Source organism: Salvelinus namaycush, chromosome 11 (genome assembly GCF_016432855.1).
Source record: "Salvelinus namaycush isolate Seneca chromosome 11, SaNama_1.0, whole genome shotgun sequence".
NCBI classification, from domain to species: Eukaryota; Metazoa; Chordata; class Actinopteri; order Salmoniformes; family Salmonidae; genus Salvelinus; species Salvelinus namaycush.
Window position 1 is genome coordinate 32132153 of NC_052317.1, and position 14786 is coordinate 32146938.

A 14786-nucleotide genomic window follows, 5' to 3' on the forward strand; every position below is an offset into this window, starting at 1 on the left:
TATATATATATATATATATATATATATATATATATATATATATATATATATATATATATATATATATATATATATATATATATATAAAGTAGATATTGAGAACTGTCATGTATATAACAGTAATGTAGCAATAAATGTGCCATTTTTAACAGAAATATACCTTTTTTTCAATGTCTGTCTTTTTGAGCTTGTATACCTAAATGAGGAGAAAAAACATTGTAATAAAGGGTTGAAAACATGCTAAGATTCTTGGCTCATTTTGTGTGTATTGAAACAATTCTCCATGTACAGTCGTGGCCAAAAGTTGAGAATGACAAATTAATTTCCACAAACTTTGCTGCTTCAGTGTCTTCAGATGTTACTATGGAATACTGAAGTATAATTACAAGCATTTCATAAGTGTTAAAGGCTTTTATTGACAATTACATGAAGTTGATGCAAAGAGTCAATATTTGCAGTGTTTACCCTTCTTTTTCAAGACCTCTGCAATCCGCCCTGGCATGCTGTCAATTAACTTCTGGGCCACATCCTGACTGATGGCAGCCCATTCTTGCATAATCAATGCTTGGAGTTTGTCAGAATTTGTAGGTTTTTGTTTGTCCACCCGCCTCTTGAGGATTGACCACAAGTTCTCAATGGGATTAAGGTCTGGAGTTTCCTGACCATGGACCCAAATTATCGATGTTTTGTTCACCGAGCCACTTAGTTATCACTTTTGCCTTATGGCAAGGTGCTCCATCATACTGGAAAAGGCATTGTTCATCACCAAACTGTTCCTGGATGGTTGGGAGAAGTTGCTCTCGGAGGATGTGTTGGTACCATTCTTTATTCATGGCTGTGTTCTTAGGCAAAATTGTGAGTGAGCCCACTCCCTATGGCTGGGAAGCAACACCACACATGAATGGTCTCGGGATGCTTTACTGTTGGCATGACACAGGACTGATGGTAGCGCTCACCTTGTCTTCTCCGGACAAGCTTTTTTCCGGATGCCCCAAACAATCGGAAAGGGGATTCATCAGAGAAAATGACTTTACCCCAGTCCTCAGCAGTCCAATCCCTGTACCTTTTGCAGAATATCAGTCTGTCCCTGATGTTTTTCCTGGAGAGAAGTGGCTTCTTTGCTGTCCTTGACACCAGGCCATCCTCCAAAAGTCTTCGCCTCACTGTGCGTGCAGATGCACTCACACCTGCCTGCTGCCATTCCTGAGCAAGCTCTGTACTGGTCGTGCCCCGATCCCGCAGCTGAATCAACTTTAGGAGACTGTCCTGGTGCTTGCTGGACTTTCTTGGTGTCCCTGAAGCCGCCTTCACAACAATTGAACCGCTCTCCTTGAAGTTCTTGATGATCCGATAAATGGTTGATTTAAGTGCAATCTTACTGGCAGCAATATCCTTGCCTGTGAAGCCCTTTTTGTGCAAAGCAATGATGACGGCACGTGTTTCCTTGCAGGTGACCATGGTTGACAGAGGAAGAACAATGATTCCAAGCACCACCCTCCTTTTGAAGCTTCCAGTCTGTTATTCGAACTCAATCAGCATGACAGAGTGATCTCCAGCCTTATCCTGGTCAACACTCACACCTGGGTTAATGAGAAAATCACTGACATGTCAGCTGGTCCTTTTGTGGCAGGGCTGAAATGCAATGGAAATGTTTTGGGGGGATTCAGTTCATTTGCATGGCAAAGAGGGACTTTGCAATTAATTGCAGTTCATCTGATCACTCTTCATAACATTCTGGAGTATATGCAAATTGCCGTCATACAAACTGAGGCCGCAGACTTTGTGAAAATTAATATTTGTGTCATTCTCAACTTTTGGCCACGACTACAGTGCATTCAAAGTATTAATACACCTTATTCCACATTTGTTGTTAGACTGAATAAAATATTTGAAAAAATGATCTCCATGTACAGTGTGATTCCACACATTTTCCCCCTGATGTGCATGCTCATTCACTCCATGCATTTGGAAGGATTAGGCTAATGAAGGAAATATAGTGGAATCTTTCCCTGGCCGAGAACGTGCATCTTCATCAATGCAACGGCCTGGGGTGTATTCATTACGGAAACCCCTTACCGTTTAAGAACCAAACTTAGAAAAATGAGTTTCTATTGGACAAATTCAGGAGGTCACTCCGTTTTTGTTTGCTTCCGTTTTAAACGTTTTGCAACAATCTGCGTTATGAATACACCTGTTCTATTTTAATCCTCAACTCGCCTCGTATTAGGGATCTCACCTGGCATTGTTTTATTGAAGGATTATTTATATGGATATATGTACTCCATTGCAGTCTAAAGATGGATATGAAAGAAGGCTACTGGAGTTGTTTATTCAATTTCCATCAACTATAACTATGCTAAAGCTATATTATTGAGACTCCAAAGAGAATGAAAAACTTGACTAATCCTAGACTTTAATTTATTTCCAGTCCACAGATTTCGGTGTGGAGATACTGATGGTTTGTCAGCACTGGGGGTTAGTTTAAGTAGCAGGTAAGGAGAATTATCGTGGCAGGTTAGGGGAACTGATTTTGCTGGTTAGGAGACAGATTAACTAAATTTGTTTATTTTGCTAAATTACTACAGTTGTAAATTTATCCCCGACGCAACTGCTAGATGGCGCTGTAGTCGTAGCCACAATGGTAAAAATCATCAGTCTCGACAAACATCAGTATCTTTTTTATTTTTTTATTATTAACAACAAATCAATACAGAAAGTACATGAGGGAACAAGTATATATAGATTATATATAATGGACAATCGAGCTAGGGGGTACAATATCACATTACAATTACACAAGGACCTTAAGGGACATACATACACTTACAATTCTAACAGCCTTTTTTGTTAGAGTATTTAACTGTCTTAAAATACAGTTCAATTTATTTTTGTAGGGTAAGAAAATGTGTTTTTTTGTTAGTAAATTTACATTTGTGTATATGATATTTGGCCAAAAGAATAATGAAATTAATTACATTAAAATGTTTCAGCTTATTTCTATCGTATGTAAAGAATCCAAGCAGTACATCTCTCCACAATAGTGTAAAATCTTCATAAATGTGTTCAATTATAAATCTACTGATGTCTTGCCACAGTTTTCTTACATGAATACAATGCCAAATAAACATCAGTATCATAACGCCGGAAATAACCGGAAATGGCGTAGAGATCATTTTTCGCATGGGCATGCGCTCAGAGTTTCCCCAGGTTTTCCCTTGGTGGTTAGCAACAACATCAATCTCCAACATGCTTGGTAAATTGATCGGTCAGAAATACTTTTCCATCGCGAGAACATGGTAAGATAATGTATGTTTACTGACATCTTGCTATTGATATTTGATCAAATAAGTTTCCAATGCAATGTCTTATTCTGACTTGCCCTTGTCTGTTTTACCCTTAGCTAGCTGAGGTCATGTCCGGAAATGTTAGTTAGCTAGCATACTGGCTACTGCGTGCCTTGTATGGTAGCAAAGCTAGTTAATAACCGCAGCATTGACCCGTAGAAGGTTGCCAAGGCCGTGAGCCAGAAACGCCGACCTGACTTTGATCAATTGGAGAACTAGTTAGCTAAGTACCTAATTCTTAAACTAGCGCTAGGGGGCGGCAGGTAGCCGCCAGTATGAGCGTCGGGCCAGTAACCGCAATCCGACGTTCTGCCCTGAACAAGGCAAGTACTGTTTCCCCGGCGACGATGACGTCAATTAAGATAGCCCATGCACCTCTTTGATTCACAGGAGTTGTGCAACTGACTATGTATCCCCTAGCTCGATTGTAAATTACCTATTCAATTTTACCCCCAACGCAGGGTTCCAACGTTGGCGGTGTGGGGTTCAGTTGGAGGGGTGGCATTGGTACACTTCACTGACTGGCGCTTGATCTTGGATTATGTACCGTACGTCAGCGGCAAATTCAAGAACGATGACTAGAGGCGTTTCTGTGGCTGAAGGTGAGTAAATGTGCACATAGCATCACAGTAAGGGTATGCTCTCTACAAAGTGGTTTACTTGACTTGTTTTTTTTAGGGGTGGACTGGCCATCTGGCATTTCGGGCAAATGCCAGATGGCCCGTCCATTTTTAGCCCAGTGGGCCTATCTGGCTTGAGTTGTTTTGGTAAAAATATAATTGTCTGGCTAATAATGGGGGCCTCAAGGGGGAAAAAATAGTCCAGTGTGAGGTCTCTAAGGAATGCGAGGGCTGATTTCTGGTCCCAGTCCACCCCTGCCTGTTTTTACAGGGTGTCTGCAACAGATTGTCAAACCTAGCTAGAATAGTTCCGACCAGTAGGTCACAGTCAGTATATCTCCCTATAGGTCAGAATGCTTGGCTGCCCGCGCGGGATAGGGTGGGTATAATTTGTGGAATGTTCCAATAGGAATCTGTTCCAAAAACTTTGTAAATAACAAGGTTGCCAACAAATGACGCATACAAAGTTGTATAGCGGCAGAATAAGATACCGGTTAGGGTGTGGGCTATTTCTTTCACTCACCACGTTTATTCCGAAAATGTCTGCCCTCACTCTGGTAGCCTATGGACAAGCATTAAGAATAAGCTATGTGGTGAGTAGATGCCTATTCGACAGCTAATTAGCTAGGTGAATTGATCATGCAACTTTGTATGTGCTTGTTGGCAACCTTGTACTTTACAAAGTTTTTGGAACAGATTCCTTTTGGAACGTTCCACATATTCTACCCACCCCAAATCGAGAAGAATAGAAGTACTACTAGATTTTAAACAGCCCTTTTGTCCTCATGCTAGGTAGCAGAAGCCACAGCAGCCATTTTGGAATCGCTCGTAGATCTTTACTTTGAACAACAAAGGACAGTCAGCCAATCAGGCTCCTTTGTTGTCCCTGGCAACATTTTACGTGCCATTCCCAAATGTTACTTATAAATGCCTCGTGAGCTTAGTTAACTGTCATACCCCATCAGAACCCAAAATATATAAGCTTGTTTTACTCCACTGTTTGTAAACAATATTTAGCCTCAACATGGGTAGAACTATAATTTTTATATCATTGTGTTGTCAATCCTTGCATTTATAACTCTATAAATTTGAGTGGTTACATTTCTACAGCCCCATCCGTTCAGCTTTTTACTGAAACGCGCCAGGAGTACGCTTTGTTCTTGAGGGGATTCGATTAATGCCCCGGGTGAACCGGGTTAGCGTTGATTGCATTGGTTTTGGGACCGGGCTGCCTCATGTGTGAGCCAGGTGCCCCGCTTTGGCTGACGGCGAAGTCATCTCAAAGCAAACGTGACGTAGGTTAAACATGTGGAGTAATGAGTAGGATTCTGTTGTTTCACATGCAAAAGTGATTGATTTTGATAAGGCTTTATCTGCCTTCCCAATGAATACTAGTTTGAAAATTCCAACATCTATTTTATGGAAAAGTGATGTTTTCCTTGATGCCAACATGACTGAGCGCAGCAGATTACTGTTTGATTTGAGAAGGGCACTCCTCTCTCACTGCTTTTGCCCATTCACGTCACAGGCCATAGCCCAGGGATCTAAATCAAACTCCCTCATTGTTTCAACTGCTGATTAGCCCAATATTGGACTAAATGAGCCTAAAGTTATTCCTTAGTCCAAGGACCTTACATGTTCTGTTTAAATGGAGAATTGGCTTGAAGCCAAAACAGACAAATACTCCGTCTAAATGTGAATCGAATCTCAATTGCGTTACGGTTCAAGAAACATAAATCCCTCCATATCACATCAAAATATTATCACAAATGCTAAATACACACTTACTCTTCTAACCGGCTTTAAAACCGTTGCAGCTTTCCAGTGACAACACGTTTCTGGCGTTTATCTTCCGTTTACACACTGGTGTTTGGCGACGCAGATAGCTAATTAGCACACTCGCGTCTTTTTTTCCTTAAACAAGCGTTGTAACATGGAAATAGGGCCATGTGGGAACCCTATAAAGGTGTGTATCAATTTGTATTCAATGTTTTTATGATTTCTATGGTTTTATGATTTCCTTATGATTCCAAAACGGTACCGCAAATGATGCATGTTAATGTTCAGACTGAGCATCGCGGCTCTTAACAAAACTCCCCCCTACAGAAGACTCCTTCGTCCAATGACTCTTATGTGTGATGTAATGGAAATGAGTCATGATCAAGGGCTAATTGCTGCTTTAGGTCCTGGCTGTTGTCTTCAATCACAACATTGCTGGCAGCGGTGTAATTGAAGCCAACTAGGGGTTTGCACATGAGCCAGCTTCTTCAGAGAAGGACAATAGTGTCGTGTCCCTACAGGATGATAACTCTGCCTTGCCCTTTGGATTTAAATGTTGAATTTTCACCATACTGCTCATTGCTGGCGTCTTCAGTATGTAATAATCTCAGATCCTCAGTGTCGGGTCGATTTGGAAAGTCCTTGAAAGTATTAAGTAGAGACTGTGACACCCACCCAATCTTTTTGTCTGTAGGTCAATCTGTGCTGTCAGAGACGGGCCAAGAGAGATGGAGAGAGTGTGAACAGACCATCAGGCACCAGGACTCAACTCCACCCCAGGACAAAGAGAAGAGGAACACTGCTTTCACCTTTTTCAATCATTTTAAATGGACTTTTCATCCTGATTTTGAAATAACCGTGTTGTGCATTTGGTCTTTTTTGGTAATTGCTCAGCCAATGGAATGACATGGAGGAAATAGAAATGCACGTATTGAGACATTAACATTGTAATATTTATTCCCTTTTTGTTTGATTGAATTCTGTTGTCATTTTAAAGCTTAGAGTGAAATTCTACTTTTCGGGGTCAGTTAACTTAAGTGTTTCGCACTGGTTTTAACTGTTTGATTTTCCAGAGCGAGGGCTATGAAGCTAAAATCATACAGTCTCTGTTTTTCCCTTTGCTTTCGGTTCACTGTATCAACCATTATCGTTTCAGTGTAGCCTGGCTACTATTGGTAGTCAGTCTGTTTCTGCTTCTAAACTGTTGGCATGACAACGATGTAGTTTAGTTCAACACACAAACTTTTTGGTACCCGGCTTGTTTTCTTGGACCTCCTTTGTCCAACTTCTTAATGATCATGATGGTTGTTTTAATTAAATTAAGTGTACAAAATTGTGTCTGGTATTTTTCCCTCGCCATTTGAAATCTATCCACAATCTTGTGATGATAATGGGGAAAAACATTAATAAAACGAGTAATGTAACCTAGGTATATTCAGTGCTTTTGAGTTTCTTTTTTTATTTGACCTTTATTTAACCAGGAAGGCTAGTTGAGAACAAGTTCTCATTTGCAACTGCGACCTGGCCAAGATAAAGCATAGCAATTCGACACATACAACACAGAGTTACACATGGAATAAACAAAACGTACAGTCAATAATACAGTAGAAAAATAAGTCTATATACAATGTGAGCAAATGAGGGGAGATAAGGGAGGTAAAGGCAAAAAAAAGGCCATGGTGGTGAGGTAAATACAATATAGCAAGTAAAACACTGGAATGGTGGATTTGCAGTGGAAGAATGTGCAAAGTAGAAATAGAAATAATGGGGTGCAAAGGAGCAAAATAAATAAATACAGTAGGGGAAGAGGTAGTTGTTTGGGTTAAATTATAGATAGGCTATGTACAGGTGAGTATTCTGTGAGCTGCTCTGACAGCTGGTGCTTAACGCTAGTGAGGGAGATAAGTGTTTCCAGCTTCAGAGATTTTTGCAGTTCGTTCCAGTCATTGGCAGCAGGGAACTGGAAGGAAAGACGACCAAAGGAGGATTTGGCTTTGGGGGTGACCAGTGAGATATACCTGCTGGAGCGCGTGCTACGAGTGGGTGCTGCTATGGTGACCAGTGAGCTGAGATAAGGCCGTGCTTTAACTAGCAGAGACTTGTAGATAATCTGTAGCCAGTGGGTTTGGCGACGAGTATGAAGCGAGGGCCAACCAACAAGAGCGTACAGGTCGCAATGGTGGGTAGTGTATGGGGCTTTGGTGACAAAACGGATGGCACTGTGATAGACTGCATCCAGTTTGTTGAGTAGAGTGTTGGAGGCTAATTTATAGATGACATCACCGAAGTCGAGGATCGGTAGGATGGTCAGTTTTATGAGGGTATGTTTGGCAGCATGAGTGAAGGATGCTTTGTTGCGATATAGGAAGCCGATTCTAGATTTAATTTTGGATTGGAGATGCTTAATGTGAGTCTGGAAGGAGAGTTTACAGTCTAACCAGACACCTAGGTATTTGTAGTTGTCCACGTATTCTAAGTCAGAGCTGTCCAGAGTAGTGATGCTGGATGGGCGAGCAGTGATCGGTTGAATAGCATATTCAATCGCTCCCTATCCCAGTCTGCTGTCCCCACATGCTTCAAGATGGCTACCATTGTCCCTGTGCCCAAGAAGGCAAAGGTAAATGAGCTAAATGACTACCGCCCCGTAGCACTCACTTCTGTCATCATGAAGTGCTTTGAGAGACTAGTCAAGGATCATATCACTTCCACCTTACCGGCCACCCTAGACCCACTTCAGTTTGCATACCGCCCCATTCAGTCCACAGACGATGCAATCGCCATCACACTGCACACTGCCCTGTCCCATCTGGACAAGAGGAATACCTATGTAAGAATGCTGTTCATTGACTACAGCTAAGAATTCAACACCATTGTACCCTCCAAGCTCATCAAGCTGGAGGCCCTGGGTCTCCACCCCGCCCAGTGCAATTTGGTCCTGGACTTTCTGACGGGCCGCCCCCAGGTGGTGAAGGTAGGAAAGAACGTCTCCACTTCGCTGAACCTCAATACTGGGGCCCCACAAGGGTGCGTTCTCAGCCCCCTCCTGTACTCCCTGTTCACCCACGACTGCGTGGCCATGCACGCCTCCAACTCAATCAAGTTTGCAGACGACACAACAGTAGTGGGCTTGATTACCAACAACGACGAGACAGCCTACAGGGAGGAGGTGAGGGCACTCGGAGTGTGGTGTCAGGAAAACAACCTCTCGTTCAACCTGCCGTTTCCAGCTACAATAGTCATTTACAATATTAGCAATGTCTACACTGTATTTCTGATCAATTTGATGTTATTTTAATTGGACAAAAAATGTGCTTTTCTTTCAAAAACAAGGACATTTCTAAGTCACCCCAAACTTTTGAACTAGTCAAGGTTGTGTGTGTGTGGTGTGTAATCAGTCAGTTGAAGGCCCTAATCTACAGATTTCACATGACTAGGTAATAGAGATAAGCATCTGTTAGTCACAGATACCTTCAAAAAAATGGGCCTCACATTAATCCTCAGGGTCTCATCACGGTATTTCTGTGCATTCAAATTGCCATCGATAAAATGCAATTGTGTTAGTTGTCCATAGCTTATGCCTGCTAATACCATAAACCCACTGCCACCATGGGGCACTCTGTTCACAACGTTGACATCAGCAAACCGCTCGCCCACACAATGCCATACACGTGTCTGCGGTTGTGAGGCCGGTTGGACATACTGACAAATTCTCTAAAACGACGTAGAGAAATGAATGTACAATTCTCTGTTAACAGCTCTGGTGGACATTCCTGCAGTCCGCATTCCAATTTCACACTCCATCAAAACTTGAGACATTTGTGGCATTGTGTGACAGAACTGCATATTTTAGAATGGCCTTTTATTGTCCCCAGCACACGGTGCAACTGTGCAATGATCATGCTGTTTAATCAGCTTCTTGATATGCCACACCTGTCCATGTGGATGGATTATCTTGGCAAAGGAAAAATCTTTTTTTTTCATCTCATGAAACATGGGACCAACACTTTATATGTGGCGTTCATATTTTTGTTCAGTATTTTTATACTGTAGAGATCAGTGGTGTAGTGGGAGGGTAAATGCAGTTTACACACCTTTTGATGAAAAATGAAGAGACGGCGATCAGAGTTTACCACTACATCACTTGTAGAGATCATGTTTTAAGATAGTGAGGTTTCTAGCTGAGGATAGCTGAAGGCACCAGAGTTAGAACCTCTCAATTTGACAGAAATTCACACACATACAAAGTCTAATTGTAGTTTTGTCAGTGTTAGACTGTGGTAATGTTTTCAACTTTGAACGGCCATTCAATAAACTTTATTACTGCTAAAGAGATACTTTGGGATTTTGTCAATACGGCACTTTATCTCCTTCCCCAAAGTCAGATGAACTCGTGGATACCATTTTTATGTCTGTGTCCAGTATGAATGAAATTAGCAGTGGTGGAAAAAGTACCCTATTGTCATACTTGAGTAAAAGTAAAGATACCTTAATAGAAAATGACTTAAAAGTTGCCCTGTGCAATACTGCATGAGTAAAAGTCCAAAAGTATTTGGTTTTGAATATACTTAAGTATCAGAAGTACATGTAATTGCTCAAATATACCTAAATATCAAGGGTAGAAGTATAAATCATTTAAAATTCCTTATATTAAGCAAACCATAGGGCACCATTTTTTTTTTACGGATAGCCAGGGGCACACCAACACTCAGACATTATTTACAAACGAAGCATGTGTTTAGTGAGTCCACCAGATCAGAGGCAGTAGGGATGACGAGGGATGTTCTCTTGATAAGTGACCAACTTTACTGTCCAGCTAAGCATTCAAAATGTAAGGAATAATTTTGGGTGTCAAAGAAAGTGTATGGAGTAGAAAGTACATACTTTCCTTTAGGAATGTAGAGAAATAAAAGTTGTCAAAATAAAAATAGTAAAGTACAGATACCCCCCCCAAAAAAAATACTTAAGTAGCACTTCGAAGTATTTTTACTTATGTTCTTTACACCACTGGAAATTAGAGGTATTTTCGCAAGCCAATGCTAACTAGCGTTAGCGCACTGGCTGGAAGTGATAGTCTGTCGGTATCTGCAAGCGTGCAATAAGATTTTGAGGTGTTTGACAAGAGTAAATGTTTACTAGTGCTGTTTCATCGCGGTACAAAATCCTAAATGCTCATTCTGATAAACATTGTTACACCATGTGCCATCCACAGACTGTCAAATTCCTATAATATCTAAAGCATTATTTTAAAAGGAGACATCGGAATTCCGGAAATCTCACTGATATAAACAGTCTGGCACCATTGCGCAAAATAAACTATGATTGAGCTATGCGTGGGACGGTGCAGGAAGTGACCAATGGCAGGTATCAATGGACCGACCAAATGGCAGTCACTAATGGGCGTTTGCTGATATCAATGAGTTTCTTGATAATCAATAACTGATAAATAACATGCACCAAGGGGCGTGTCCTGATTTTAAAAAACGCCCCGAATTGCGGTCTGCAATTACACCATGTTGGAGAGCACAGCTGAACAGAAAGAAAATCCACAACAATAATTTCTAGACTCATTTCTATCCTATGCAGATTCCCTAATCGACAAATATCCAGCAATCATAACCTGCAACAAGCATGGAGAGAAAAAGGTAGGTTTTAACGAATTGCTCAAAATAGTATTGAGAAGGATAAGTAGTAAGCATAAAGACGGTATGTTAGACGTTATCGAAGTCTGCAGGAAAAGCTTTATAGCTCTCATTAGGGAAAGCGTGTATGTATGTATGTATGTATGTATGTATGTATGTATGTATGTATGGCTGGCTGGCTGGCTGGCTGGCATTATTGTTACTCGATGGAGTAGCCTGGTAGCTAGCTGGCCACTAAAGTAAGAAATCGTCCTCTTACTAGCTAAAACTGTAACAAATAAGTTAAAAGACCACCGTCTCCAGATTGCATAAAAAAGGCATTGATTTGCTAACGTTAGTTTACTAGCCATCGTTTGTTAACAAACTAACATCAGCACTCCCGTAGCAGGTGATCACACATGTATTTGTTTCAGCTAACGTTAATTAGCAAGTAGGTGTCGGTCACGAGTCTTTTGGGTGCGTTTAACATTCGAGACTGACAAACAAATCACCATGTGTCATAACTACTCTCTTATTTGTAGATTAGTTAGTCACATTTACCCATGATACATCGCGCGTTTGATGCTCTTAAACGGTCAATGTTTACATCGGTGTTAATTGATTCACATGATGTGGACTTTCTAGCTAATACAGTATTGTGAGGGTTATACTGTGCTGTTGGTTAGCTAGGACAGCTAGCTGACTTTCATGGTTTACTGGTGGGTATTTTTTCAGGCTGAGGCTCTCTGATAACAAAAATGTACTTGATTGTAGTCATTTAGTGACTTACAGTGCATTCATTATAAGATAGCTAGGTGGGACAACCACATCAGTCATAGTAAGTACATTTCTCCTCAATAAAGTAGCTATCAGCGAAGAGCTAGTAAGGGAGGGAAAAAGTCAAGTGTAAGTTCTTTCACGAAAGCCCTTTTTTTTTCTCACTTCAAGGCTCTTTAAAAAAAAATCTAACTCGTATCATGTTTTAATATGCATTAATGATAGTTTCCTGAACTGCAATAACAATTATTCAAGTTTCTGAACAGTCTTTGTAAAAATAACTTCTTTTTTTTTCATGGTTAACTACGTTAGTAAGTTTTAAAAGACAGGCTGTGTGGTGAGGGTGTCTATTTATATTCATGAGCTCGCTTTGACTGACAGCTCTTTGAAACGCCTATGTCAAGCAACTTGTATGCAGTGTTGCAGTAAAACCATCTCAAGCTAATTTGGTGAAAGAGAAATCAACTCAAACAACATTGAAATTTCATCTGATATAATTTTTTTAACCTTTATTTAACTAGGCAAGTCAGTTAAGAACAAATTCTTATTTACAATGACGGCCTAGGAACAGTGGGTTAACTGCCTTGTTCAGGGGCAGAATGACCGATTTTTACCTTGTCTCTCGGGGATTCGATCTAGCAACCTTTCGGTTACTGGCCCAACGCTGTAACCACTAGGTTACCTGCCACTTCAAGATATCTTTAAAAAAAAATATATATATATATACACACACACACACACACACAGCTCCAGTTTGGAATGTCTCTTGTGATGCGGTTCACAGCACATGGGACTGGGCGACCCATGAGGAGGCTCACAATTGTCCAGGTTAGGGGAGGGCTGCCCTCAGGTTATTGCCTCAATTGGCTGGCCGGGATGTCCTTGTCCCATGGCACTCTAGCGACTCCTGTGGTGGGCCGGGCGCATGCACGCTGACACTGTCGCCTCCTCCTCCGACATGGGTGCGGCTGTGTGTCAAGAAGCAGTGCTGTTGTGTTTCGGAGGACGCATTGCTCTCGACCTTCGCCTCTCCCGAGTCTGTAAGGGAGTTGCACCGATGGGACAAGTCTATCTACCAATTAGGGAGAAAGTATTAGCCCCAGCTAGCTCTACCTGGGCAACACCATGGAGGTGCACGCCATTGAACCCTGTGCAGGAAGGATGCTCATGAATAAGCTTCAAAGGAACCGGCACAAGCATCGCTATGACGACAACAACCATCAGATCAAGGTGAGAGAGGGTTTTGTAGACCAGGATCATGTGTAATCTGTTTGACCTTTGAACAATGATCCCTGATCTGTTTCTGTCTGTTTTGAAGGTTAAGCCGGACCTGAACACGACCTTACCAGTCAGACAGACAGCATCTATCTTTAAACAGCCTGTCACCAAGGTGACCAATCACCCTAGCAACAAAGTGAAGACAGACCCCCCCCACAAGCTGTCGACCAACCAAGACAGGTGAGTCCAGTGATGCTCGGCTCTTATTGGTTGTGATATAATGATACTGTTATGTTATTGCTGACATATGGTAGGGAGATGAAGTCATCTACTCTGGCCTAGCCCTCAAAGCTTATTATTGGGATGAGTCACTCAATTTAACAAGCTTAATCAAAGCTTGTTAAATCATTCCTGTAATGTGCTAAACATTTTGAGATGTTCTGAGTGGCAATGATTTCAATTTATTTATCACATTAAGTGATGCACGCGGAGTCCGATGTCTAGTTGTTCTTTACACACTGTTGGTCCTCAGCTGTTTTGTGAGAGGAAGCTGAGTGGTCTGAGTGTGTTTGACATTGCAGAAGAGCTGGTGAAGACCATGGACCTTCCCAGGGGCCTACAGGGTAGGTACTGACCTTCCCAGGGGCCTACATGTTGAGTACACACAGCAGCGAATACTTGAGTTTCAATATACATATAAACGCACACAAAATTGTTGGGTTTTATCTGACCCTGTGTATGTCCCCAGGTGTTGGGCCTGTGTGTTCAGACAAGACCTTGCTCTCTGCAATCTCCAGCGCCCTGCACACCAGCCCCACCCCTGTCACTGGTCAGCTGACCGCAGCCGTGGCGAAGAACCCTGGGGTATGGCTCAACACCGCCCAGCCGCTATGCAAGGCCTTCATGGTTACCGATGACGACGTCCGGTAGAGTACACATATAAACCCTGTGGTAGGGCACAACAACACCCAGCTACTGTGGGGCCTTGTCGTTAACCCTGCCAAGAGGACTGTCATCAATCATTGCTCCCTAACCCCTCTCCCACTATGTGGTGTATGTAGGAAGCAGGAGGACCTGGTCCACAGTGTGAGGAGGAGGCTGGAGGAAGCTCTGATGGCGGACATGTTGGTTCACATAGAGGACCCCACCAATGAGGCAGACGCTCTGAAGAAGGAGCAAACCGAGCAGGAGGGCAAGGAGGGCGTATAGCCAAGGTACAGCAGAGCAGTATAATATAGAAATTAAATAGATGGATTGAGGTTACTTTGTCTTTTAGAATGTTGTGTTCTGTGGGTTTGTTCATAATACTTTACGTAGGGAGAGAACGGGTAAAGTCCAGAATTAAAACATTAACATAATTCTATGACAATACCAGTAGTAACATGCTATAGACAAACGTATTGATTTACTTGTGATCATTTCTCTCCTAC

General features: G+C 41.8%; 1 protein-coding gene and 1 pseudogene across 1 annotated transcript; both read left to right on the forward strand.

The window, feature by feature from the left end:
• The first annotated feature begins 3171 nt into the window (after positions 1 to 3171).
• Positions 3172 to 7175, forward strand: LOC120056024 (cytochrome b-c1 complex subunit 10). The gene is made up of 3 exons (XM_039004156.1): positions 3172 to 3296; positions 3806 to 3946; positions 6438 to 7175. The coding sequence occupies exons 1-2, from the start codon at positions 3181 to 3183 to the stop codon at positions 3924 to 3926; spliced, it is 237 nt and encodes a 78-aa protein (XP_038860084.1). The 5' UTR covers positions 3172 to 3180; the 3' UTR covers positions 3927 to 3946; positions 6438 to 7175.
• A 5888-nt stretch (positions 7176 to 13063) lies between these two features.
• On the forward strand, positions 13064 to 14565 carry LOC120055351 (annotated as a pseudogene).
• The last annotated feature ends 221 nt before the right edge of the window (positions 14566 to 14786 follow it).